Below are 25,807 nucleotides of genomic sequence, written 5' to 3'. Positions count from 1 at the left end.
GAAGTACCACTGTATACATCTGCTGCTGCACTGATGTATACTGTAAAATGACATAACTTAGTAGTCGAATCTGACCATTAAATTAAATAGTGTAAATGCTGCAAAGCTGTCCTTTACATGACAGTAATTGTTCCTCAAAATCCACAATATTACCACCCATAAACAGCTGACAGCTAGGACACACTGGAGGCTTTCATTAAGAATAGTGATGACTTAGAACAGTGAGTGACCTGGGGGTCCTTAAGCAGCCTTGTAATTCTCTCTTAATGAAGCCGATGAATAAATGATTTGAGGCGCTGTGCATGAGGAGTCTGATCCCCTGTCAGCATGTCTCCGCAGGGTTAGTAGGAACCTCAGGGGAGTCCTCCTCCTTCCACCTCCCTTCCTCCTCCTCCTCCTCCTCCATCCTTTAATCCCCACTTTTTTTGCAGCTGTCCCCTCTCCTCCTTTCATCTTTCTCACCTTCCACCCTTCTCCTTCCCCATTCTACCTCTGCCTCCTCTCTCCACACCCCTCATGTCCCCATAGTCTGTGATCCTAATCTCCTCTAAAACATCTTTTCCTTGACTGTGGGAGTTTGCGGATAGTGAATGCCACCATCAGACTCTGACTGACTCATCCCGTCATAAACAACTGGTGGGTGTCGACATGGTGGTGGCCCTCCAGTTTCAGGCACGCTCATTTTGACAGATAATTTTTTTTTGTGATGCTGATTGTTATTTTCCCTGTTATTGTTTTTCTTCCCTGTGACTTCAGATGGGGGTAAAAGTGCAACTCTCTGAGATCAGGCAATCTTACTCTCTGGGACAGAAAACTAAGATGACAGTAATAAAAAGGAGAACCAATTGCTTTTTCATTTCATTTCCACTGGGAAATCAGGCTGAGGGAGGAATAAAGGAGCTATAATAATAAAGTTTAAGAAAAAAGGCCTATGGCTTTCCATTCCCTAAGCAAACCACAAGCAGTAGCCACTGTGGACAGTACAGTTGCTCTGGGTCATCCACATTATTGGAGGGAAGGCAAGAGGAAGTGAAGCAAGCGGCGGGAGCATTGGTGGAAACGTAAAGACTTTGCACATTAAACCTTTTTCTTCATTCGTTTTTTTATAAAGAAAATGAAAGCCTTTCTCCTCAAATTTCTTCAGTTGCATGCAGAGCCACAAGACAAGAAACATGACACACGAGAAAAAAATCCTTCTGGGATTTACTTGTAAGCCACGCACAACATTCAGGTAAGCTGTTAGGGTCCGATACTGTTCTCAAAAGCTGATGCTAGTAGTTAACATAATTCTACTTAACCAGCATGTTTTTAAAAGTGTATCACTCTATGCTTTGGCATCGTTATATTGCTCATTACAGTGGCACATTGTGCAGCTATCTCCGCATGAACATCCGAGTTAATGGGCCACAATAAAGACACCACTGTCTTCATTTTATGGCTCAGTTTTCTAATGGCCTACTTGGCTTTCTTGCCTGTTCTCTCAAAGGAGCCATCTAGGTCTCTTTAAGACCTCTGATATTCTCAGCACACTCTCTCCTCCTGGCCCATGTCTCTCTCCATCCATTCCTCCACTGTCTCCCAGCTATAGGCAGCCTGCGGTAGCCCAGGGCCTTTTTTCTGTGCCTTTAGTTTCATTAGCCGGCCCCAGATGCTTAGCTGCTTACAAAATTATGAAGGGCCAAAGCCAACCGCCTCCAGATGGGACCCATCTATATTCAGATGAGCTGTTTCCTCACATTCAGAGCAATCCCACCCTGATGTCCTACAGTGTCGTCAACAAACATGCTGACAAACACAAACACAAGCAAGTACAAACAGATGCACACATTCGCAGAGGAAACCATGTGCACATGTTGGGCACACACACAGGGCCACCAGGCAAAAACACACACACACACACACACACACACACACCGCCTGGTTGGGTGGCATTGCTCTCTCTATAGGAAAACAATAGCTTAGCCGGTACACTGTGGTTTGTGCTGTCAGCTTAAGCTTTTATCCTGTATTGTATTGCGGACAGTGATGCCGGGGGATTGTTTTCTTTTTTTAAATGGCCATTTTCCGAATGGACTGAGAGAGTGACAATTCTGTGGGTTCTCTCAGAGGATTTCCATCATTGGGGAAACAACTGGAAACATCACCAAAACAAGCCACTTAAAAAACACAAAGGCTACAAGTAGTTTGATGCTAAATTATAAGATGTTTAAAACATGCGATGAGAAGTCGATCTACGGCTACTTGCCGAATATTTCCTCAGATATGGCGGGATTTCACAGACCCCTAACGTGTGCATAATCGAATGCCAATTGGAGCTACATAAAAATATTGGATAATTAATGATATGATAACCTTTTGTGCAAGCATTGGTGCAACAAGTGCCAATGCATAGCTGTGTGTCTCTGCTAAGTTAATAGAGGGAGAGTAAATAAATCAGCTCATCATCTTTCTACCTTTTCCTTCCTCTTTCTTCTCTACATCTTTTCCTCTTGTAACTTTTCCTCTCCTCCACTAATTAAATCACAGGCATGAGTTTTGAGACAATCAAATCCTCCGAACTTCACACTCCATTTCACCACTCACATCTCTGACACCTTACCACACGCATTTGAGCAGCACAGAGAGGAGATCCATGAAAGTGTCTGGACACAATAAAACACACGCTGAAAGCTTTAGATTTAGATGTGTGGACAAAGTAATAGAGGGATATGCTCACCTGACAGCTAGCTAAGATAAAGGACTGTTGCGAGCTAATGGAGGTTGTGTATATGTCTGTGTGTGAGAGAGACTGTCCATGTGCCTCTGTACACACATGCTGACGTGAATCTACACAGAGAGAGTTTATATATCAATGAGAGCAGAATGAGAAAGCCGTTGACAAGAGGCAAATTCAAGTGAAAGAGGAGGTTTTCTGGGCCTGCCAGTCGGAGATACAGGCCGTGCTGAAGCATCTGTGGATCTGGAACCTGCACCACACCACCGTTGACTTAGCTGAGCCATCTGAATTCATTACAATGTCTGGCACACACACACACACACACACACAGACTCCTGTCATGTGCAGAATGCAGATTTCAACCAGTCCCACAGATTGTCCTAATATGTCAGGACTGACAGGATGGCTTTGTGGAATCGCTGAGATACCCATAATCCTTTAGTTGGAGTCAGGGGGTCAATTCACCATCGTGCTGAGCACACCCAAAATGTTTCAGACAGCCTATAGCCAAGCATCAACACCCAAAACCCCTCACAGTATTCTGCACAGCACACAGGCCTGGAATATATGCAATGTAAAGCCAGCAGTGTTATAAAATGACTTTAGGAGATGCTGAAGAATTTGTCTTGTGTCACACCGGGCTCACATTTTGCAGTGTTCATGAGAGCAAGCTGCCTGAACAAAGAGGGGTGAAGGTGAGGTCTTCCGCCTAAAATACTAAAAGCAGCCACTGACTTACTGTACAGTAATCAGGGGACTGCTGGCTGCAGAAAAACTGCAACGCCTCACCTAGTTCATTATAAGATGACACAACCAATTTGTACCCCTGCCTGCTGCAATCTACCAAATCTCCCCTGACAAAAGCATTTAGATTAGAGCGCTTTCAGGAGGGCTGCACTGACATGCGTACCCAGTCTGTAAAAGGGGAAATGAAGTGCCTTTTTAATTCTCCTCCAGGCAAACATAAAACTGTCCAGGTAAGTCATTTGTGAGTAGAATGGAGAGCCAGGAGCAAGTTGCCTGTCTGTCGCAATAGCCCGCGCTCTTTCTCCCTTTTTTCCCCCTACCCTTTTCTCCGCAGGAAACTTTGCACAAACACGTTGTATCATGCACATTTGCAGCACACACTCAAACACACCCATCCTTATCCTCATCTAGACGATTATTAATCTATTTGTTACATTTCGTCCTATTATTTCTCCCACATAATCCTCTTTCACTTCCTTTGGCAGCATGCTAATGAGTTTCTGTGAACATGGAAGCTGCACATGCTGTTGATTGCTCTGATTGGCGCTTCTCCCCCTCTCTCATTCTCTCTCTCTTTCGGTTTCCTTCTCCGGTTTGGTCCTCCCCAGAAGAATAAAGACACACAGATGGAACAGAAAAGTGGAAATGGAAAGAGGTGCCATTGCCTCTAATGAAACAGAGCTTTGTGATCACTTCCTTCTCTCAAGTCTTTAAAGGCAACAGGAGTGAGATGGAAAGGCAAGAAATTGCCCCGGATGATAAACACCAGGACAGATTTTGGCTAGGGTTCACTTTCACAGCTACAATACATCAGGTATTCTCTTTCCCTTCTTCCAAATATTCACTCAGATTCATACATCACTCAATTTCCTCTCAGCGGTCGAACTGGTGACAGATAATTAGGTGCGTGCGTGTGTGTGTGTGTGTGTGTGTGTGTGTGTGTGTGTGTGTGTGTGTGTATGAGTGTGTCTCGCTTTCTCTTGCGTTTGGTTTTTATTAAAAGATTTTGTCCGTCTCCCTTATCGCACAGACAATGTTGACGGAGAGGAAACATCATATATAACATTTTTTTTAATCTAAAAATCTTATATGAAACCCATAGACTGTCTGTTGAATGATTGCTTCAGTTCCCACTACAGAATGGGGTTGAGAGCAAGGAAACGGCACAGAACATAGTCTTTGTTTTAAATTAAACACACATGCCACCATGCAGATAGGTGTAATAAAAATGATGTTACCATAAAACGTGGAAGTGAAAAGACTGTAAAGCTACCTGGGTCTCTTGAGGAAGAATATGAATCTGTAAAGCCATGGCTGACAATCCATTTCTTTCACTTAGCCTTATGTCTAACCACAGGGACATGAGCAAAGAGGGAAATAGGTGAGATACGCCAGCACCAAAAATCAACGTGAATTGGTTGCAATATAAGTCAACAACTACCTAGGGAATTTATTCATTTCAATACATAGTTGGGATTTGTCTTGTTGTATCTTTGTGGGGCAGTCTTATATAGAAAGCCAGCTTATTACATTTACTTTTTTATATGTGTGTGGCAGTATGCATGTGCTTGTATGATTCAAGTCAGTGGATATGGTGGCAGTAGTGAAAGCTAGGACAGGGGCCGCAAACCGAGGGGTCGCTTGATGTTTTTATGAAGCGAGCCTGTTTGGAAATGAATCGTTAGTCTCGGTTTTATTGCTCAAATTACCCGAGCCGGTCCTTGTCCTGTTTGCCCTTAATTAACAAGTGTTCAATTCCTCTAATAATTAGCACAAGCTATTAGCTATTTTACATCACTCTTCATTTGTCGACAATTAAAAGGTCTATTATTAAAAGGCATGCCACATGGTTAATTGGACAGAGTGGCTCAGCAGCAGGGGAAGAGAGGGAAGGGGAGAGTGCGGACTCGCTGTACGTAGGGAGGAGTCAGAGAGGTCTGCTGTAGTTCTCGCACAACCTTTACAGTCTGTCTGTCTTCAGTTTGCTGCCTGACACTTGCCTGTCCTCAAGAGAGAGGCTGTCTCCCTCACTGCTGTCACACACTCGCAGCATTCGGACCCAGATGGCCCGGCTCAGCAGTGCAGCGGTTAGAGGATAGGAAGTGTGTGTGGTGTTGGATAAGAGGTTTCTTTCTTCTTACATGTGTAATTTCCTTCATGCTGCAGGACCTAGGTGTAGAAAAATATGAGTGGGTTTTTTTGGCTATGGTATGGTCTTGGTCTTTCTCTTGTGTTTGTATCTAAATTACTACACACACATACACACACGTTTGTATAAGTAAAATGGGTGTCTGAGTCTTAGTGATGTGTTTTTACAAATTGTCTTCATAATAGAACATAACAGAATTGAAATTAGGAACCATTTATGTTGTGCTTTCTGCATAACAAAAAAGTTCCGCAACACATTTAACTGGCGCTGAAGGTCTGATAACATATTGGAAATCCAAACATTATGGGAGAACATTGAATACATGGGCAAAGAAGAAATACCAGGAGAACAGGGCGCAATTCATCTAAAAAATATAGAGAAAGAAGTAAAGGCAGCAGAACCAAAACAAGTGGAAGTGAGCCTTCAGGAGTAAACACCGTCAAGACAGACAAAGGTGAGCAAGGAGAGACGCACGGAGTGGTGGAGGTATCCTTTCTTATTCCTCACTCTGCCTCACCTCTCCTCACCCCTCGCCCTCTGCCAGGGCTTAACAAGTGGCAGGGGAAGCAGGCAGGCCAGAGCTGTGCTGATTGACAGAACAATTACTGCTAACACGCACCCCGATGGAGAGGCAGACATTTCCAAATAGAATTTCACTATGGCGTTGCATCACACGCTTACAGGAAGGATTTTGGTAGAAAAGCAAAATTGCCTGACTGACTGTTTGACTGTCTGACTGGAGCTGAGCACAACTGCTCGAAAAGCACTCCGTGTGTTTTTTGTTGCCTCCCATAAAAAAAGGAGGAAAAAGCGTTTACCCTTGATCAAGGTTGGCTGGTTCTAACTTGAGAGGCAATGTTTGGCAACCCATTTCCTCTAACTCTGTTCATCTGTTAGCTCAGTTAGAGGTATGGCTATTTTTATCCACACACCTACTGACTGACGACGAAGTGGAAAGTTAATTAAAAGAGACGCTGCACATCAGAACATTTCAAATGTATTATACATCACACATCTAATAAGCTAGAAAAGACGTGTATTTTAGATTGTGAGGTTAAAGTAACAATAATGTTGCTGTAGAATCACATGTGAACTGTGTTTGAATCGTCTTTTAGTTCCTAAACACATAAAGCAAAAATGTCAATAAGGATTATGGTCTTCATATGTTGCACAGATAAGGTTTGTTGTCATGTATTTTAAAACAAACGCGTAGAAGAACTGAAACGATTAATGGATTAGTTAGATCAACAAAAACTCAACTGGCAAATATTTTAGTAATAAATTAATAATTTCAGTCATTTTTCAAGCAAAAACACCAACAGTCTCTAGTTCCAGGTTCATAAATGTGAGAATTTGTTGCTTTTCTCTATTTAATGCAATAGCAAACTGAATATCTTTGGGGTTTGGACTGTTGGTCTGAAGATGTCACCTTGGGCTCTGTGAACTTGTGATGGATCCTTCACCTTAATTGATAATAAAATAAATTGTTAGTTGCCAACCTGAGGTATAGTGTTGGAAACATATCTTCTGCTGTCATACTGTGCTCTCTCTGCGCTCCACATGGGACTCTGTGTGAAGCATCTGTTGGGTGATGCAGTCAGTCTCATGCAGCCATCCTGGTCATTACCCCACCCCACAACATTCTGGCCTCCAACAGCTGCATTACACCACGCTCTCTGACTTTGTAATTAGCTTCTCTCGTAAAATGAGGATGCTGGGCAATTCTTTGCTCTAGCAGTCTAACAACTAGAAGGCCGCGGGGAGTGTGGTTGGCACCTAGTGTTACCAGGGAGTTGTTGTCCTCTCTTTCCTCTGTCTCACAAACACTCACTCCTTTTCTCAGTTTCTTGGCATTTTTTCACTTTGAACCTAAAGTCAATTACCTACCACGAGAGACAATATAATTTCAGATATTTAATGTTGTTTTTTTAATTCAAGGTGGGTAATGAATATGGCACTAACATTTGCAAGATGAAAGTTTACAGAATAAATCCCATTGTTAGTCTGTCACACATTTCAAAAGCAATGTAGTCCTTTTGAATTTGTTTATTCCTCATTCATTATTTATCAAACATGTAAGCTGTAGCTGTGTTTAATTCCAGATCATACAGTAAATCTGGGTCTCTGTCAGCTCTGATGTCTCCTGGCTGAAGGGAATCATGGAGTGATGGATGGAAGGGAAAAAAGGGATGTAGGAAGGGATGGAGGATAGATCCTTCCACCTGTAGCGGTGAACGTCCTGCAGGACTGTAATCTGCCAGTTGTCTCTCACTGAGACGCCTGGCTTAGCCGAGGCCAGCCAAGCCCTGCAGCCTCCAGCACCGAGCGATGCTGGGGCCCCAGGACATAAGGCACCTGCACGGGGAGATAAAGGCTTCAACTCCTGGGCTAACAGTGACGATTCTTTTGATAAATACAGACGTGGGGTGGTGGGTGAGCAATCTTTTCCCGCTCACTCTCTTTCGTTCTTTCCTCCCTGTCTACCTGTCTCAGTAATCTCTCTTTCTTGTACTTTGTTTTTCTTCCTCCACCCTCTTTCTGTCTGTTTCTCTGCAACTGTCTATCCCTCTCTCTCTCTGTACCTTCTTTATCCTGTCCTGTGTGAGTTTGGATCAGACAGGCGAAGCTCTCCACGCTCTGCCTTTTTTATTTATTCCATATCTGTAACTGTCAAAAAGAAGATTGCTACTTTAGGAGCTGTCTGTGCTTTGTTGTGCACATGGAAAGTCAAATAGAGGAGGTTGTGTTAAAAGCATCTTGACCACTTTGTGGGGACACAAACAATGTCAGCTGCGGTCTTGGAAGCCGCAGACAGTTGAAAATGGCTCTACAAGTGCATGAGACACAATGCCTCTTAGATGGCACAGTGCTGAGAGGAGCGGTTAAAACAGTTTTAGCCCGGGGAGGTAATTGGAGTCGGGCCTCAGCTACGTTACCTCCTGCTGTGTCTGTCACTTAAATACCTATTTATGAGAGCTTATTGAAACATAAACATGGGCAGGGTTACATGATTAGCGTATTAAGAAATGCTTTGGGACCTAAATGACCCAACAAGGCTGCTGCTCAGATTAACACCTCAAACGTTCAAGATGATGTCAAATGAGGAGTCAAGACCATTCAGGATATGGCATTTTCCATAATGTGGGACCATAATTAGCTGGCACAAAATGTCTGTTAAATTACACGTGAAGAAACAGGGATATACCTTTTTTGTAGGGCTGTCTACAGAGTAACTTAACTGACAGTGTAACTACACTCACCTGAAAAATAACACCAATTTTAAAGCAAGCACTTGCCAGCCTCACTGTAAATAAATGGTTCACAGGATGAGACAATAGTAGTGGCTGGAAATGTGAAAAGGCCATATCTCTACAAGCACAACAGAGAAACTCTGATTGCAAAGTTGCAGCTACACCAAATGGAGCCAAAACACAGAGAGAGAGAGGCAGACGAGCTGCATCATGTTGCACTGCGCTGTATCGTCGACAGCAGTTCATCTTTCCTGTCTACAGTGTCGTGCCCATTGTCTCTTCTCATTAGCCTGCGACCGCGGTGCTACGGTATGGTCGGTTCGGGTGCTAGGCTAGCAGACGCAGACAGCTCAGGGTGGCAGATGCCCGGCTTTTCTGTGGATGCCCTCGATCAGCAGATGACAGATGTCAGGGCTCCTCTTGGACGGCAACACTTCATCACACTACCCTGTTCTCCCTCCTCGCCCCACTGGATACACCAGCCTTGGCAGACGCCGTGCCCAATCCCACTGCACCAGCACCATTCCCTCCTGCCACACCTATTCACACACACACACACACACACATCTCTGCATCCATCAGTCAAGCGTTATTACATCAGACAGCCGTCATACTGGCAACCAATGGATCACATGCTAATGCGCCCAGAGGCATCCACTCTGGAAATCTAAAGTATCAGTCTTTAGGGGTGTGTGTGCGTGTGTGTGTGTGTGTGTGTGTGTGTGTGTGTGTGTGTGTGTGTGTGTGTGTGTGTGTGTGTGTGTGTGTGTGTTAGGGAATGGAGTGTCTACTGTTGGGCAGAGGAGCAAAGTTTTTCAAAGTTGTGGAAAAACTTTAAATATTCTTTTAGCATCCTAGTGACCACAAAATGGAATTTTACAGAATAAATGACATTACTATACAGCAGGGGATGTAGAGTGTAAAGCATTAACCCTTTGTTGAACTGGTGCTATAGTGTTGTTGTTTCACACTTACCATTTTGGCCTGCTGGTAGACTTGACTACAGGAGACATGCCATCTCTGTACAGGCTCTTGGTCTTGGAGAAGTTTACCACGTTGAAAATGACTCTCTGAAAGACAATGAAAAACATCGAAGCCACATTAAAGCCACCAGAAATTTAAACCCAGTGGAGTCTTTGACGACTAGTAGCACTATGGAGCAATGTTTTGGGAGTGGGTCTTGTTTGCACTATACGGTGCACAAGCACACAAGCAATGTGATGCACATACCTGCACCGATTTCACACTACGATGCTAATCGAAAATTAGCTGTGGTAATATGCAAAGCGATGTCCCAACAAAACCTGTGGAGATAAAGGCTGTGAGCTAGCAAACATGTATACCAAATTCTGCTTTGCAAATGTTATATGAAGAAAAATAGGCACTAAAAATCAGTCAGGCCTCAAGGATGCACAGAATATTAACATAACTTTGTTTACAGGAAAATGCCACAGGGCACCTTTAATTTTTGGTCATTGAAATTAGAATACAGCTAAATGTGAACTTTTGAAGCAAAAAAAACACAAATTTGATGCTTAATCTGACAAAGTGGTATAACACAGCAAGCTTTGTGCAGCGTATATTTGATTAACGACAATCATTTCATCATTGATTAAGTCATTGATTAAGTCACTCAAGTGACTTAGGAGTGGCCGGTAAAATATAAACCACTAAACTGCAGAAGGAGCTCGGAGAGACTTAAAAGTTGCCACTACCACCATGGATAACACCAACAACACGCAAAATGACTACACATTAACATTACAGCGAGGCGATAAGGCAGCTTTAATGTCCCGCAGATGATCCCATGTTTCAGTAACAAAGTTCCCGCAGCAGCTCCAAGGAGTGCCAGCCTCTAATCTGGAAGGACATTACGGTTCTCCCCAGAGGGGTGCTGCCTGACCCAAAACATTAAGCTTTGCCTGGAGCGCAGAGGACAGCCATGGTGTCTGGCTTTCCACCTCCACTGGACCAAGGACTTTCTTTTTTAGCTACAATATTGTGGGAAAGCCCCCCCCCCCCCAAACCACCTCCAGTATGCATGATTAGAATCAGAAGGAATAGAGAAATATTTGTAGAGAAATTAATAAATATATATTTTCTAGAGTCAAATGAATGGCAATGGTAATACTGCGGTGAGGTAAATGAATCCTATTGATGGGGCATATCAAATTACCAGCTAAGTCCAGGTGGTGGAAGTTAACTGGGTGCTACTGAAATCCTATTACAGACTCCCCACCCTCCTTTTCTTTCTCCTTTCCCTCCCCCTCATCCATTTCTCCTTTTTCTCCTGCCTAGCATCAGAGGAATGGGGATTGCGGATTGTGGCAAGCTGATTCAGACTTAGGTAAAATGACATCTAACTGATGTTGAGACTGGCAGCAGGCTCCTGTAGCAAGGAGATAAGACCATTGCTGCTGGCATTTCAATTACACTTTACTGCCCTGCACATCTGTTGCGAGAGCTACTTTTCAGCCTTTTTCCCTCAGGCAAATACAGCCTTACTCTGACTCCACTGACTTTCTTTGACTGCACAGCCTCCTTCCTCATTCGTTATCCACAACAAATTCAGATTGTCTTCCTCCTTAGCTTCACCCTGCCCACTGTTTGTAATCTATTTGTTCGGCCTGTTTAACTCAGAGGGAGCCGAGGCTGGACAGATGACAGAGACACAGGCACAGCGAATAAAAAGAAGCCTGAATCGCAGTCAGAATGACACACAATACAAGGGTGGGAGACGGTCAAGCAGAGAAAAAGGTGCTGTACCTAGATAGAGACATACAGCAGGGACAGACCTAAAGAGACAGAAGATAATTACAAAACACCCATATGGGTGGGAGACAAAGGCACTGAGGAAAATAAACTGGGCTCTACTAGCTAAGTGGACAGATGTAGAGGACACAGACAGGTGGGCTCATAGGTAGGAAGGGAGGCACATGTAGAAGTCTTAGCCTCCCCCTGTGGCTTTCTAATTTCATTGAAGCGAAACAGATTAAAAGACAATCTTTTCGTCCTGTGATTAAACATGGGATTACAAAGTCACAAAGTTAACCAACATGGCAAGAGGGACTTTTAGAAGCTTAAAAGCAAGGTAGGAAAACCCTGTACAATTTACTAACAAGCACACGCCATCAGGAAGACGTGTACACCACTTCCAAGATACAGGAGGGTTGTGTTATTCCTTTAGAGTAGTATCTGCTCCCTAGTGTAGTAACAGGTTCGCGAGGTGTTTCCTGCAGGTGAAACTGACAACTATTACAGTTACAGTTTTAGCATTCTCTATTTCTAAGCAGTACACCATCTGTTTCAAGTACACACTCACAAAACATTTCTGCATGTTTACTCTATCAGTGCCTTGGTGACTTTTGGGGTCATATTGTGAAAATCAGTGTTTCACAGGCTAAATTCCCTTCTGTATTTTCATGGCTCCAAACAAACCGAACTGTCCCATGGTGGTGGGAGTGACACGGCTGAAATTGTGTTATTACACAGATCAAGAGGACCAGTGCAATTTTGGTATTCGTTTTTGCATGAAATTGTGCTTGCATTTCCATCTCCTAAGACCGCCTATTATCACAAAAGCAAGCACAAAGATCAATTTTTGTGGCTTTGGTTGACAGAAGCTTCTCCAAAATCACCAAAACCCTTTCATGTATTCTGAGTTTTGCCTCTTTGATTTCAATGATGATTTTTTTTTCATCTGGGTCAGATTAAAAGTACTCCAAACTTTACTGTGGTTACGACATACTCTGAGTCTCGGAGTTAGAATAATTGGTTTTATTTGACCAAAATGTAATTCACAGCTGCTCGAATAAAAAGGTCCTTCCCCTTCAGTAGATTAAATACCTGTAGCCACGATAGAAGAACAGGACTGATATGAGCTTTCCATCTGTAGTCTCTAAGTTGATGACTTGGGTCCATGCGTATGACCTACTATGCATCAGTAAAGTTTATGTATTATAGCACCTTTCAGAGAACAAAGTCACAAAGTGGTTTACAACAATAAAATATAAGAAATCCACCAGACCATCAGAAATGAAAAATAATAAAGACACAACAATAAAACATCATAAAAACAGTAAAATAATCAGTCAGTAAAACATACAGACCATTCCAATACTTTTGGAGGGGACTGTAAGCAATAACGGACCTTAAAAGACACATTTGCACACATTAGACAGCACACTGAAAGTGTCTTCAACTGTTTTTCAAGGCATCAACAGAGAAGAGCGTTCCACAGTTTACACAATCATTTCTCAATTAGCACTGCATGTACAAACACTGTGAACTACTGACAACAGGGGTCAAATTATTTGTTGTTACTTGTTACTTATTACTTGTGAGCATACTTGACCAATAAACTTGATTCTGATTCCCTCTCTCTCTTTCTCACACACACAATTTCATAGAATTTGAATCACAGAAACTGCTGTGGGGTCAATTCTCTAGATCGTTAAAACTTACACGCGACCAGGATCAATTTAGAACGTGTGTGTTTGTGTGTGTGTTGTGTGTGTCCATGTGTCTGCACATGTGTGCTGCCTTGGAAGATTTAATTAGGCTGAGCAGTTAGAAGAGATTAACATCCATGCTGTCTGAGCTGTCATGTCGACGGAGCGTGTCAAAGCCCAACGCCGTCCTCAGCACTGCAGAATTACAGACTGGAAACAGGTGTCTCTGCGGTGTCACAACACACACACACACACACACACACACACACACACACACACACACACACACACACACACACACACTTGACAATAGATATCCTTAAAGATTGCATCTAAGACTAAATAAAACTATTTCATTTCTGAAAATGATAACTCCAAATGAGTTGTTGTCATAAGCAGAAACATGCATGATGGTGGTTTGTGCATATTACAACCGTTGACAGAATCATGCAATATTCAAAACTTAAATGGTGCAATAAGTATATCTTCACTCAGCAAATGAGTGTAATGTATCTGCAGGGACTTAATGAGGTAGTTGATCAAAACCAGTGACTCAAGAAATACTTCCTTGCAAAGCCAAAATAATCCAAATCCACGAGTAAGACTTTGCTTAAAAGTAGTTGTTTTTCTTTTGAAACATATAAGCATGACTTGTGCTGTGAGTGTGAGCTGCACGTGTTTTAGGTGCTAGTCTAAATGGTACATTTCTCACTCCAACCTCCTTGCTAACCTTTAAACAGGCTAGCTAGCCAGCCAGCCAGCCAGCCAGCCAGCCAGCCACAGAGCTTGGCACTAAAATAGCCTCGCTGCTTCAGGATAGGATTGCATTTAGGACCAAACACTGCCTTTTGATCTCCATCGATCCAGTGCGTGGCCAGATAGTGTTGCTTCCTGGAAGAAGCCCGGATAAATTATTAAAGGAGCCTTTCTAAATGTCGTAGTCCAAGACCTCTAGAGGGAGAATGAGCACTTTGTCCTTTTGATGGTGATGGTTGACCAGACTTTAATATGAATGATCTGAAAACTAATAATGTCTTCAGAATGTGAAAGCTGTCACTGAGAAGATTATAATTACTGAAACAAGTTAAATATATATTCTTATAATAATACCTACAGGTTTGTTAACTTTTTGATGTACTTAAATGTCAACATAGACCAGATAAACTGAAACTATATTAAAGCAGAACTGAAGAGTTTAAGTTTATGAAAGGTTTATGGATAAGCACAGTGGTTTTTTCAGCTAAACCACAAACAAAACTGTTTCAACAAAACTACAGGCCTGTTTCACTTTTGTTTATTAACATAATTATGTAAACACTCTTCAATATGATGACAGGTGTATGACTTTTGAAATGTCTAGTCCTTCTGCTAAAATGCTGTCATGTCAACATGTGTTGGCACTGTACAAAAAACATAACTGAAATTACATTATTATACTATGTTATAAACAATCATAATGCAAAAAGTTTGTAAATGTGTTTTCTGTAGGTCTCCTAAAACTTTGGGAGACTGTCCTATTTTAGTTTTGGCAAGGATCCACTGTGCTGATGGGTCAATGTGCACAAAACTGAAACTGAAAGTGCGCCAGGGATTTTATCTTGTTTCTGACCCCGGTCTCAGACAAGATTTTTTTTTTACTTTAAAATCACATATTTATCACATAAAGATTATAAGTCTCACAACACTGCACTTGAGATGTTGCCAAGTGTTAAACACGACAACATACAGCTGAGACAAATCATCCCATCAGGTATTAGGTGAGGTTTCCTTTACTCATCACCAAACTGTGGTTCACTGAATCACCTTGGCTACATTGTGACTTCCTCACAGCATAACACAAGCGAGCAGAGCAGATCTGTGAGCCCTGTCCATAGCCGTCAGAGACATGCAGGCTGATAGCTGCTGGCAGCTCTGCCTGTTCCTCTCTTGTTGTCTTTGATCAGTCTGATCACTGACGCACAGCGTGCCAACTACCCACAGTACTGGGGACTACCTGACACCGCCAGGAGCACAACACGCACACGCACACACACACACACACACACACACACACACACACAGTCTAACAAAAGCACACATGTGCAGCAGTGGCAGAATGTAATGAAGATTTACTCAGGTAATATACTTAAGTACAAATGTGAGGTACTTCATGATACTACATGATACTTCAAGTCTACTGCACTTTATGTCAGAGGTAAATATTGTATTTTTTACTTCACTACAATCATTTGACAACTTTCTAGTTACTTTAAATTAATTTTGCATACAAAGCTTATGAAGCGCTTACAAAATGGATAAATTAAACTACCTAACAGTAAATATCACTGAAAGGATTAGTCAACTGTTTCTGTCAATCAACTAATTAGTCGACTGACAGAAAATTAATTGGCACCAATTTTGACATTATCCATGCAGAAAAATTTTATAGTTACAGGTTCACAAATAAGAGGACTTGCTGCTTTTCCTTTTAATCCTTTTAATTATTTTAATTAATTTTTAATAACTTTGAGGTTTGGAGGATTCAATTTTCAGAAATTTTACAAACCAAACAATCAGCAGATTAATGGAGAAAATAATCAGCAGATTAATCAATAATGCAAATAGTCATTAGTTCCTCTACAAAATACTAACATCAGCTTAACCTCAATTAGCTATAACAGTGAATTCCTGCTTTTATGTTAATGCATGACTAATAATAATCTAATTACATAAACAGTCACCGGGACAATTTTTCTGCATTAAGTACTTTTACTTTTAATACTTAAGAGTAGTTTGATTATACTTACATACTGTTATTTAAGCAACATTTTCAATGCAAGACTTTAACGTGTATTGAGTATTTTTACAGTGTGGTATTAGTACTTTTTCTTAGGTAAAGGACCTGGATACTTCCTCCACCACTGATGTGCAGAAACACACAGACAAATACACTGTACAATGAATAGAGGTTAAACAAAGCAGTATTGTACACATTACAGTAGAGTTGCAAAACTAAAAACATCTCATAATATATAAAACAGCATGTGTATATGACAAGATAATGTATTATACCTCAAGTTTCAGATTATCAGAAAAGTTGGTTTGTAGTACGTGATGGGAATTTCCTCATATTTACATGATACAATAAACGGTGAGAAACAGATCTGCAGTTTACAGTACATAGATTAAGTTGAAAATATGTAGAACTCATGTAGTGGTTAAGTGATGACTAACTGTTGACAGACATGTCTGCAAACACATGTTGAACTAATGTAGTGATCTGTATAACAAATACAACATAACAACACAGCAACTGTGAGTTATATTCATAATCAACTATTCTAATTATTTTGAACAGTTAATTGACCAATTGGATGAGAATACAATTATTTTTTAATGAGTAAGGGTAAATTATGATTAAGAAGAGAAGGAATAAAAGCAATAATGGGCACACTAAAAGCATATCAAGAATGTGGTTTAAGCCTTCCTGAAATATATATGTTTCAGCAGGAAGTGAGTATCAGTGTATGTCACAGCTGTTTAACTGCATGGACATACAGTTACATGAACAGCATGACACTGTGTTCCACTGATGGATATCACTTCCTGGCAGCTGCCATTTCAAACTGGTATGTCACTGGCAGATAGTGATCCTTGTAGGCAGCTATCACTTAGGTTATTACCTTTGTAAGGAAATAAGGTATCTAAGCAGGTGGGGTATCCATAACTACATACTAGTTAGAAAACTACTTGGGTTTTATTTTAATAGCTTGGGTCGTTGGTCCTATTGGTTCTGATAATACTGCACAAAATAATTGCTGAAATCTTGGAACATGGTGACATCAAATACAACAAACATGAGTGGTCAGACTGGCTGACAGGTTGTAAACAAACTCAAATTATTTGGAAGAGAAAATTGCAACATTATGGGTGTGCTTACTTTTGGTGTTGCCTCCAAATAAAGTGGTTTAGATAATCAGGCAAAACTTTCATCTTGTTATAGCAACTATTTTATAAGCTATTAGCAATGACATCTGACATCTCAGCAACTAATTTGGTGAGTACAGCATTATCATATGTTGAAGGAGAGCAATTATACGCACATCACGTACATGAAAGGCTATCAGAAAACAGCGTCAATGTACTTTATTATATTGTTAATTGTTTTGGAATGTTTATCAACCGGGGCTTTTTTGGATGGTTAACCATACCAGTCATCATCAAGCTTGTCAGCCTATTGGTGTTCAAAATGTCTAAATATAAATATATAAACATTCTGACCTGAACGGAGATTCAAGTAGGATCGAAAGTGTTTGCCTAACCAATAGAACCAATGGCTGGAGGTACAAATATAAAACCCAAAGTTTTAATAAACTGTAGTTTTCTTTTGAGGCTGGAACTTCTATAATTACAGAGGTACTCTTTCAATGCTACGCTGCAAGTGAGTTGTATGGAACAAATGTCTTGCAAATAAAATGGGTTTTAATTGTCAAAATAGCCTTTCTAATTTACATAAAATGCAACCGGTGTTCATTTTAGCACTCACTGAAAAGCAGAAAGCATTTTTTGGGTGATTCCCCAGGGTGGCATTATGGTGAAGGCCTGCCCAAACAGGGCAGCTCAGCTGTGGCTAAGCTCCTGTAAAACCTGGTGACAGTGAGGAAGGTCACAAGCCAGCAATAGGTGGGGATAACAGTATGACAGGAACACTGAGGGACAGCCTGAGCCCCTATGGGAGAGGAGTCATAGTCTCGTATGTGTAGGGTGAGACGCGTGTGTGTTTGTGTGTGTTTGCATGTCAAGGAGATAGGGGTACAGGGATGACTCCTTCGGGAGCACATGCGTGACCTTGAGTTAAGTCTGCTATACATAACCTCACAGACTGTTGAACAAAGTCGCATGCTGACAGTGTCATCCGGTTCAACTAAATGTCAGCAATGTCACTAACACAAGTACGACACAGACGGACACACACACACACACACACACACTTTTTTATTCCTGCTCTCTTTTACCTTCCCACCTTCTCTTTTTTCTTTCAGCGTGATGTCGCTGCTGACAGTTTAGGTCCCCAATGACCAATGTCAACTCAAGGTGCTGACACAAGGAAGAGGAGGATGGGACCCTTTAAATACATTACAGGTACACAGACACAGAGACAGAAACCATACCCTGCCCCCTCCCTGCCACTCGCCCAACTCACACACACCTGCAGGTAAACTGACAAAACAACACAGTAATATTCCTACAGTAGTTTTGGTTTGTTTGTACTCAGTCTGAGATGCCCCGTGGAAAAGTGAGCTAATATGCGGGGGAAGTTGTGAGATACCTAGCTATTGATCCTGGGGGCCACGAGTCCCAGCAGCAGCCTTTTAAATGTCAGCTTTTAATTTCCTTCTCCCTCCTTCACTGAAAAAGATTTATTCAAAGCAGTGCTGTTCCAGGAGATATCAGATAGCACGGTGACAGTCTTTTAAAGAGCTTTTGTTTGGTTTCGGCATTCATGGCTTTTTGTATCAGACTCTTTTATTCAACCAGAGGAGGAGGAAGTTTCTGCATTGGGCACTGAGTTGAAAGGCAATCTCTTCCTTCCATTGTAAGGCGATGTACAACTGGAACTTCTTTAATTAGGGTTTCTCTCGCGCTGAGTGACAGCAATGGCCAATACCCTCCAGACACTGATAGAGGTCACCACACACACACACACACACACAGAAAATAAACACTGGGATTGTAAAACATTAACCTTTTGTATTATGGATGAGTATTTTACAGGTCACACAATATGTAGCTGTGAAAGCCAAGAGATAAATATTAGTTCTATTCTATAGAAGTATTTTATTGCATTCATTTAATTAACTACCTACATACGGCACATGCTATAGAAATATGGAGGCACGATTGTGATTTGATAATAACTGTCTCTGTGTGTGCTCTTTTTGCAGTTGGGTATATATGTGTAGAATGTGTCACGGTCAGCCAGCCACAAATTGCCAGATGTATCGAAGGTCTGTTTAATTGTCAGGGTGTTTAGACAGCTCAGACCCTACTATATGTTCTTTGCAGTTCCCCTTTAATTACCACCCTGGCCACACTGCCCTTTCACAGCCATGGAAACACAAACATGAAGTGTGAAACTTATCACATGTCCAACTGACACAAAATTGCAGTGTGTGTTCTTCTACTCTTATTCACTGTCACTCTTTTATTATGACACTATAGAAAACCATAATTATACGGAATTGGTTCTCTGATCAGTGTCCCTTAACATTGGGCATCATTGAGCCTTATATTTACCTATATGTTTATCAAATTATATAATTAAATATGTATCTGACACATTAAAATGCAGTAACAGCTGTAGTGGGACTGGGCGATATGAAGGCATTGTGTTATTGTAGAAATGTGTCCACCAGTGGACATTTATCGTTTCCACCTCCAGAGTAATCCCTTACCAGTGTTTCCCCCCCAATGGCACTGCCCGCCCACCCTGAAAGAAAGAAACAAAAAATTTGTTCATGTCATTTACCTAAATTATGTGCACTTGTTTTATTTCAGCTCAGTGTGCGAGTCTTTACTGTGCTGTCATTTACAGTCGCCTTGGTATCTTTCCTCTCCTCTACTCCTGCTCCTGGCGTTTCACCGAGGGAGGGGCGCACACACACGAAGCAGTGCAGAGGACAGACAGGTAAAGCAACCGTTACTCGAGTTTATGACAAAGTGTTATGTTGGGTGAAATTCAATAAGAAAAAGTATAAATAATATGTCATTTGTTAAGCTATGAGTAGAGGAAAAGTCTGCTACCTGCTAGGCTAAATTATGCAATGTAAAATGCCATAAGCTTGAGCTAATAACGGTGACTAGCAAAAAAACTACTGCAGTCAACTGATGGGAAACCCTGCCTACTGTTTCTGCTATGTATTCAGGGCAAGCTATGTCACAAACCAGAGCTGGATTGGTCGTCTATAATGGTTAGTGTTAGAAGTAAGGAGGGTATATCGACAGCATACTGTGCTCTACATACAGTTGAAATAACACTGACCTAGACCTGCTTTCAGTTGTTACAGACTGGCTTTTAGAAATACATTTATATACTTTGTATTGGCAATAACATTTTCAAGGGAAACTTAATTCCGGCGTGCTGTGAGTGTCTAAACATAACTGTAAAAAAGTTAGATCGTGCCTTACTAAGAGTGGAAACTGTACTGCAAGAGGACATTTTGTAAGGAAAACAAATGAAATACGTTGTTAGTGGACCTTTTGCAAATACATTTCTCCAATATGTTGAGAAAAAAAAACACAATCAGCATCAGGTTTCTCTTAAAATGTATTTCCTGTTACTAATTAGAAGTAGATTAAAGTCATGTCTAGGAGAAACATGACTTCATATAAACATGACACACCATACCATACAGCGACAAAAGAAATTTTCAAGGTACTTCTCAGGAATTTATCCATGTGATTTGGTATATATACATATGAAGCACAAAAAGAAGAAAGGAAATAGTATATAGTCTTTCTAATATCTATCGCAGAAAAAAAGAGGACTTTTTTGTTTTCACTTTTTTAGATTACTAGCCACATGTTTATGCTCTGCTGTGCTCGGATGAGGACAGAGCTAGTTCTAGCCAGTCCACCTCCACTCCCTCAGCAGCAGCACTGCCACGGCAAGTGGCTCTCAGTGAGGGATGAACAGAGTGGCGGTAACCGCCAACTGCTGTATTTCCCTCCTTTACCCCCCGCACATATGTCTTCTCACCTTCTTTCTCCCCTTCGCCTTCTGCTTTAAACATGGAAGAGTTAATTCGCTCATTCTGCAGGCAGCATCTCTTTCTATTTATCTTTCTTCTTGTGCGCCCCCCCTCTCAGGCAGGGCTGTGCTGTCAGGCCCTTCCAGAGCAGTGGGGTTGTCAGGAGTGATGGATGACTATCAACCTTCTGCTGTCTTCCACTACGCTCCTGGGAGATTTACAGGCTCGCTGACTACCAGGCATGAAAACCAATCTCTCTTTCTCATTCTTCCCTCCCTTCCTCCATCCATGCCTGCCTCGCTCCTTCCATCTCACTCCCCTCTATTTCAACATCTCCTCCATTACCAAAAAAAGCTTTCATAATGGAGAGATGTGTGCAAAACAACATTGAAATTCGTGTGTGGACAGAGGGAAGCAATTGCTACTCTTGAGGGTTATTGTGGATGTGTCAGAGGGGAATAGCATCGTCAGAGTGATACGCCCGGTCTTTGACAGCCTATCTTGCCCGTCTTCATCTTCTCCGTTGCTTCCAGCTCCTTCACAGGCTTGCAACACATGAACATTCATCCGTGTTCCTCTTGCTGGTGGTAATTATAACATCGAAGAAAGGTGTGGGGCTAATTGCTGTCTCAAAATAGTAATTGCTTTATTATCGTAGCCATTTTTGGTAATGATCGTTCAAAGGCATTATGTTAATGCAATTAAAGAGTTTCATTATTATTCTTTCGTGCACTAATTGACGGCATTTTCCAAGGCTGGGCTGTTTAATAAAGTTGTGTAGAAAACCTCCTCTTTGACGGTATGAGTAGAGAGGAGGAGAGCATGCTTAACAATTCTGTCACCTGCTTATGAGGCTCTGTGTTGTCAACATTATCTTCACCAACAAAAAGCAAAGCCAATCTGCTGCAAAACACTGCTGTCATAAATACCACGTTCACGTACTTTCAAGTTGATTGAAAAAATACCACATCATGACACGGTATGACACCAGACCAAGGTCAGAGAAAGTGATATTTCCTTGACCAAAGACCCTTATCAACTAAGACATCATATCAATGAATGATCAAATATTGTGTCTATAACCACTACACTACTATAAAAACTGTCTGGGGAGGAAACACATATTTGCATTCATTTGCAAATTCGGGAGAGGAACCATGCTGGCTAGTGGAATAAGTATGAGCTTTAATATGCACATAATGCTGACACCACTCTTCAAAAAGAAGGTAATAGACATAAATCACATGTAAATGTTATCTAGATTGCCTTCTTAATAGCATGCAAAGCAGCACTGTGTCTCGCCTTATCAAATATTTGAATTAGTAGATGTGGTCCCACCTCGCTCTTGGGCTGTGTATAGTCATGATACCTGTGTGTGTGTGTGTGTGTGTGTGTGTGTCTGCCTGTCTGCATAAATGTGTATACATGTATGTATGTGATCTCGCCTCTATAATGATCTCTGGTCTTATCTGACACTACATAGTTTATACAGTGTAAGAGGTAAACCCATGTGCAAGGCTTTCATTGACATTCAGTGGGCTCATTAAAATCAGATCACATCTCAGGAGGACAGCTTGAAGAGAATTCGTGTTCTCTTCCCTGTGCTTAGACAACATAGTGTGATGCTTAACTTTTCCTTATATGGGCCTTGTTAGCTTTGTACCTATCAGGCCTATACTTGTGCTGAGTGACAAGGCTGGATTGGCATCAGATACAGAAAAGGCAGAGTACACAGCTTCAGGTGAATTACAGCCCCTGGCTTGAGACGCCAGTCTGATCTTGAGCTTGCCAGCTTGAGAACATTGTGCATACTTGTGTATTTGGATTTACTTCTATTGTAAAACTTGATAGAGCATGAAGAAACACGGCTACACAAATAGAAAGGATGAGTCCACTCTAAACAAGACAGTTGTGAGTGTGCAGGGTTGTAATAGGTCAAAGACTAGATTTTGCCACTAGCACTGTTCACGCCTGCTGTAATATGAGGCATCAGAGTAAATATGTTATTTTTGTTTTCTTGCACAATCTGCATTAATTAGAAAAAGCACCCTCCCTTCGTCAGGCGCCACACTACTGCCAGGAGCCACAGGGCGAAAAATGAGTCATTTTGAAATGAATAATGGATTTCTGTCTGCAGGCATAGAGGAGGATTCACAGAAGTGTATGTGAGTGTGTGCCTGTGTGTGTATGCATCTGTATCAACTAGTGTGAGTGTGTGAAGCCAGCACTGAGTCTATAAATATGTCCTTGCTGGTCATTTTACTCAGCTAGCCCAGCCCCATACTCCTCCAGATGCGCTCTCTCTCTCTCTCTCTCTCTCTCGCTCTTCCTCCGTCATTTCACAACCAGACGTGAATATGTAGATGTGTGATCGGGATGGCGCAGAGAGAGGGGTGGGGCAATAAAATCATAAATAAACAGGAGCTTTGGGGGTTTTCCTGCCACAGTAACTGCTGCCATTTGACCTCAGGCGGTCTGTGGAGGACAGGGATGATAGATCTGCCCTTCTCCGTCCTACAGCTGTTCACACATCAACAGCAGAAGTTCCAATTAAAATGTTGAAGTGGCAGCATCTTTATCGCTACTGACACTCTAGAGGCTCATGTGTCACTTCAGGCCTGGATGAGCTGATGAAGGAAACTTGGGGAAGAGAGAGGAGGTAGGGAGGTTAATGAAAGTCCAGTACTACAGCCCATATTCTTAGTCCTTTCTCTATGTACTGCCTTCACACTGACACTCTCTGATATAACACATTCAGACTAATTTGAAGTCTTGCTGAAAACAGAGAACAAAACACGAGGTCAAAAGGGGAGGAAGGCTGTGTATGTGTGTGTTTGTGCCCGTTTTCACAGAAGCTACATGACTGGAAGAGGATGGAGGTTGAAGGACGCTGAGGCTCATCTTTGACAGTTGCGCTTTGTCAGCAGGAAGTGATGTCACGGGTCAATGTTAAGAATGGGGAGGTGGGTCTATAAGGGTGCTAACCTTACAGCCCTGAAGTGCTGAGAAACTAAATTTAGTATGAATGTTGTGAATGGCAGATCCCCCAGTAGAATATCAATCACTTTCCACACTCCCCTACACATTTTTTCTCTCTGTATTCTAACATTTTATAATAGACAAGAGTACAGTGCGCAAGTTGCCAGTGTAAAATCCAATCTCTGGAAGTAGATATGATGCACCTGACGGATCTGGAAAGTAACTCACTCACTTTTGTTTAGAAAGCAGTAGACTCTCAAAAAGGCGGCACTGTCATTATCAGACTAGTTTTACTCCTGCTAACCTTTGCAGCATCAGTTTAGACCTGCAGACGTTGACATGTCAGTGTCCGAGTCTGAATGTGTACATTAGAAGTGTCATGGGTTGTCATTTGTCATTTGCCAAGCTTCAAGAGGGTGGGTCTTATGTAATATGAGCCGGTCTGAGAGCAGACGCCAGGTGAGAGAGGAGGGGAAGAGATACGGATGTATGAGAGTGGTGTGCTGCAGATGACTGCAAACATAAAGTTTGTGTGAATGTTAACTCTCATCATGTCACATTATTTTAGAAACTGCTAGAGCCATAAGGGTTACTGGATATGAAATTACTGGAAATTACTGAACTTTTTTTTACCAGTATTACTGACAAAAGGTTTTTATAATACATAACTTGAAAACCAACTGTTCGCTAAAATAAAATATTTAATACAATGTATTATCACTATGTCACACTATCTTTCACTGTATTAAGAACTCAAACAGAAATACTATTCGGCTGGGAGCAGCTACCAGGCAGTGCACACTATGTGAAGTTACATGGTCCTGCAAAATAAAAAGTCTGGCACCTAACCCTGAATTACTGTTTTTACGCTTCAGTTTTTGTACAGATTAAACAAACTATGACAAAAAGATGTGTTAATTAGTATGCTTTAGAGGTGCTGGTAGACAGACTGTGTCACCTTTGGAGAGAGCTAGGCTAGCTGTTTCCCCCCTTGTTTCTAGTCTTTATGCTAAGGTAAGCAGACTGGCTGCTTGATAAAGCTACATTTTAACATACAGATGTGGGAGTGGCATCAATCTTCTCATCTAACTCTGAGTAACAAAGCAAGTAAGCATATTTCCTAAAATCATCAAACAAATGAACTCTAAACTAAACTCATATTCAGAAAATATGCTCCAACAAAATGATTCCATTTGACAGATTTAAAACATCAAACACACACACACACATACACACAAAACACTGATGATGAAAATAATCTGTAACACACATTGACTACACACAGCGACATCAACAAGTCAACATCTGCAGGTCTAAAGTGCTGCTGCTGTGAATTTTGTTTCTTCTTGCTGGCTCAGGTTGGACTGAACTGTAGGACTAGCATTGCATGATTGAAACTGCTGGTGCTGCAACAACTGGATTATATTCGCTTTGCCTGGTTTCAGGTGTTTCACACCAATGACACTGCGTGTGTCCTTGTTCCTGTTAGTATTACGAGATCATTTATGCCTAGACATATTTACAACTTGAGTGCAAGAGCAAAAATAGCCTGCTGCTGTTCCGAAAACGCCTAGCTGGGAGCGCTAGGGTGCGTTTTGGAGGCGCAGTGTTTTTCTTTGAGACGCTGTGGTTGCTATGATACCTAATTTCCGTGGAGGCGATGTGTTGCAAGTAGGGTAGCCTACTTAATTTTAGTGAATGTAAAAATGTCACCACAAAGTACGTAGGCCTACTTGCTCTGGCCCTTTGCTCTGCATGAAGAGAAGGCTGAAACATGAGCAGAG

At 41.6% G+C, this 25,807-nt stretch overlaps 1 protein-coding gene across 2 annotated transcripts in view; it reads right to left on the bottom strand.

The window, feature by feature from the left end:
• The window catches only part of agbl4 (AGBL carboxypeptidase 4), a 317,541-nt gene that overhangs the window by 187,122 nt on the left and 104,612 nt on the right, over nucleotides 1-25,807 (bottom strand). For both annotated transcript variants that reach the window (XM_046048777.1, XM_046048778.1), the window contains exon 4: nucleotides 9,839-9,933. In XM_046048777.1, coding sequence (XP_045904733.1) covers nucleotides 9,839-9,933 — 95 coding nt within the window. The remainder of the gene's footprint in view (nucleotides 1-9,838; nucleotides 9,934-25,807) is intronic.

Source organism: Micropterus dolomieu, linkage group LG05 (genome assembly GCF_021292245.1).
Source record: "Micropterus dolomieu isolate WLL.071019.BEF.003 ecotype Adirondacks linkage group LG05, ASM2129224v1, whole genome shotgun sequence".
Lineage (NCBI taxonomy): Eukaryota > Metazoa > Chordata > Actinopteri > Centrarchiformes > Centrarchidae > Micropterus > Micropterus dolomieu.
The sequence above is the reverse complement of the archived record's forward strand: the minus strand, read 5'-3'. Positions and strand labels throughout refer to the sequence as shown.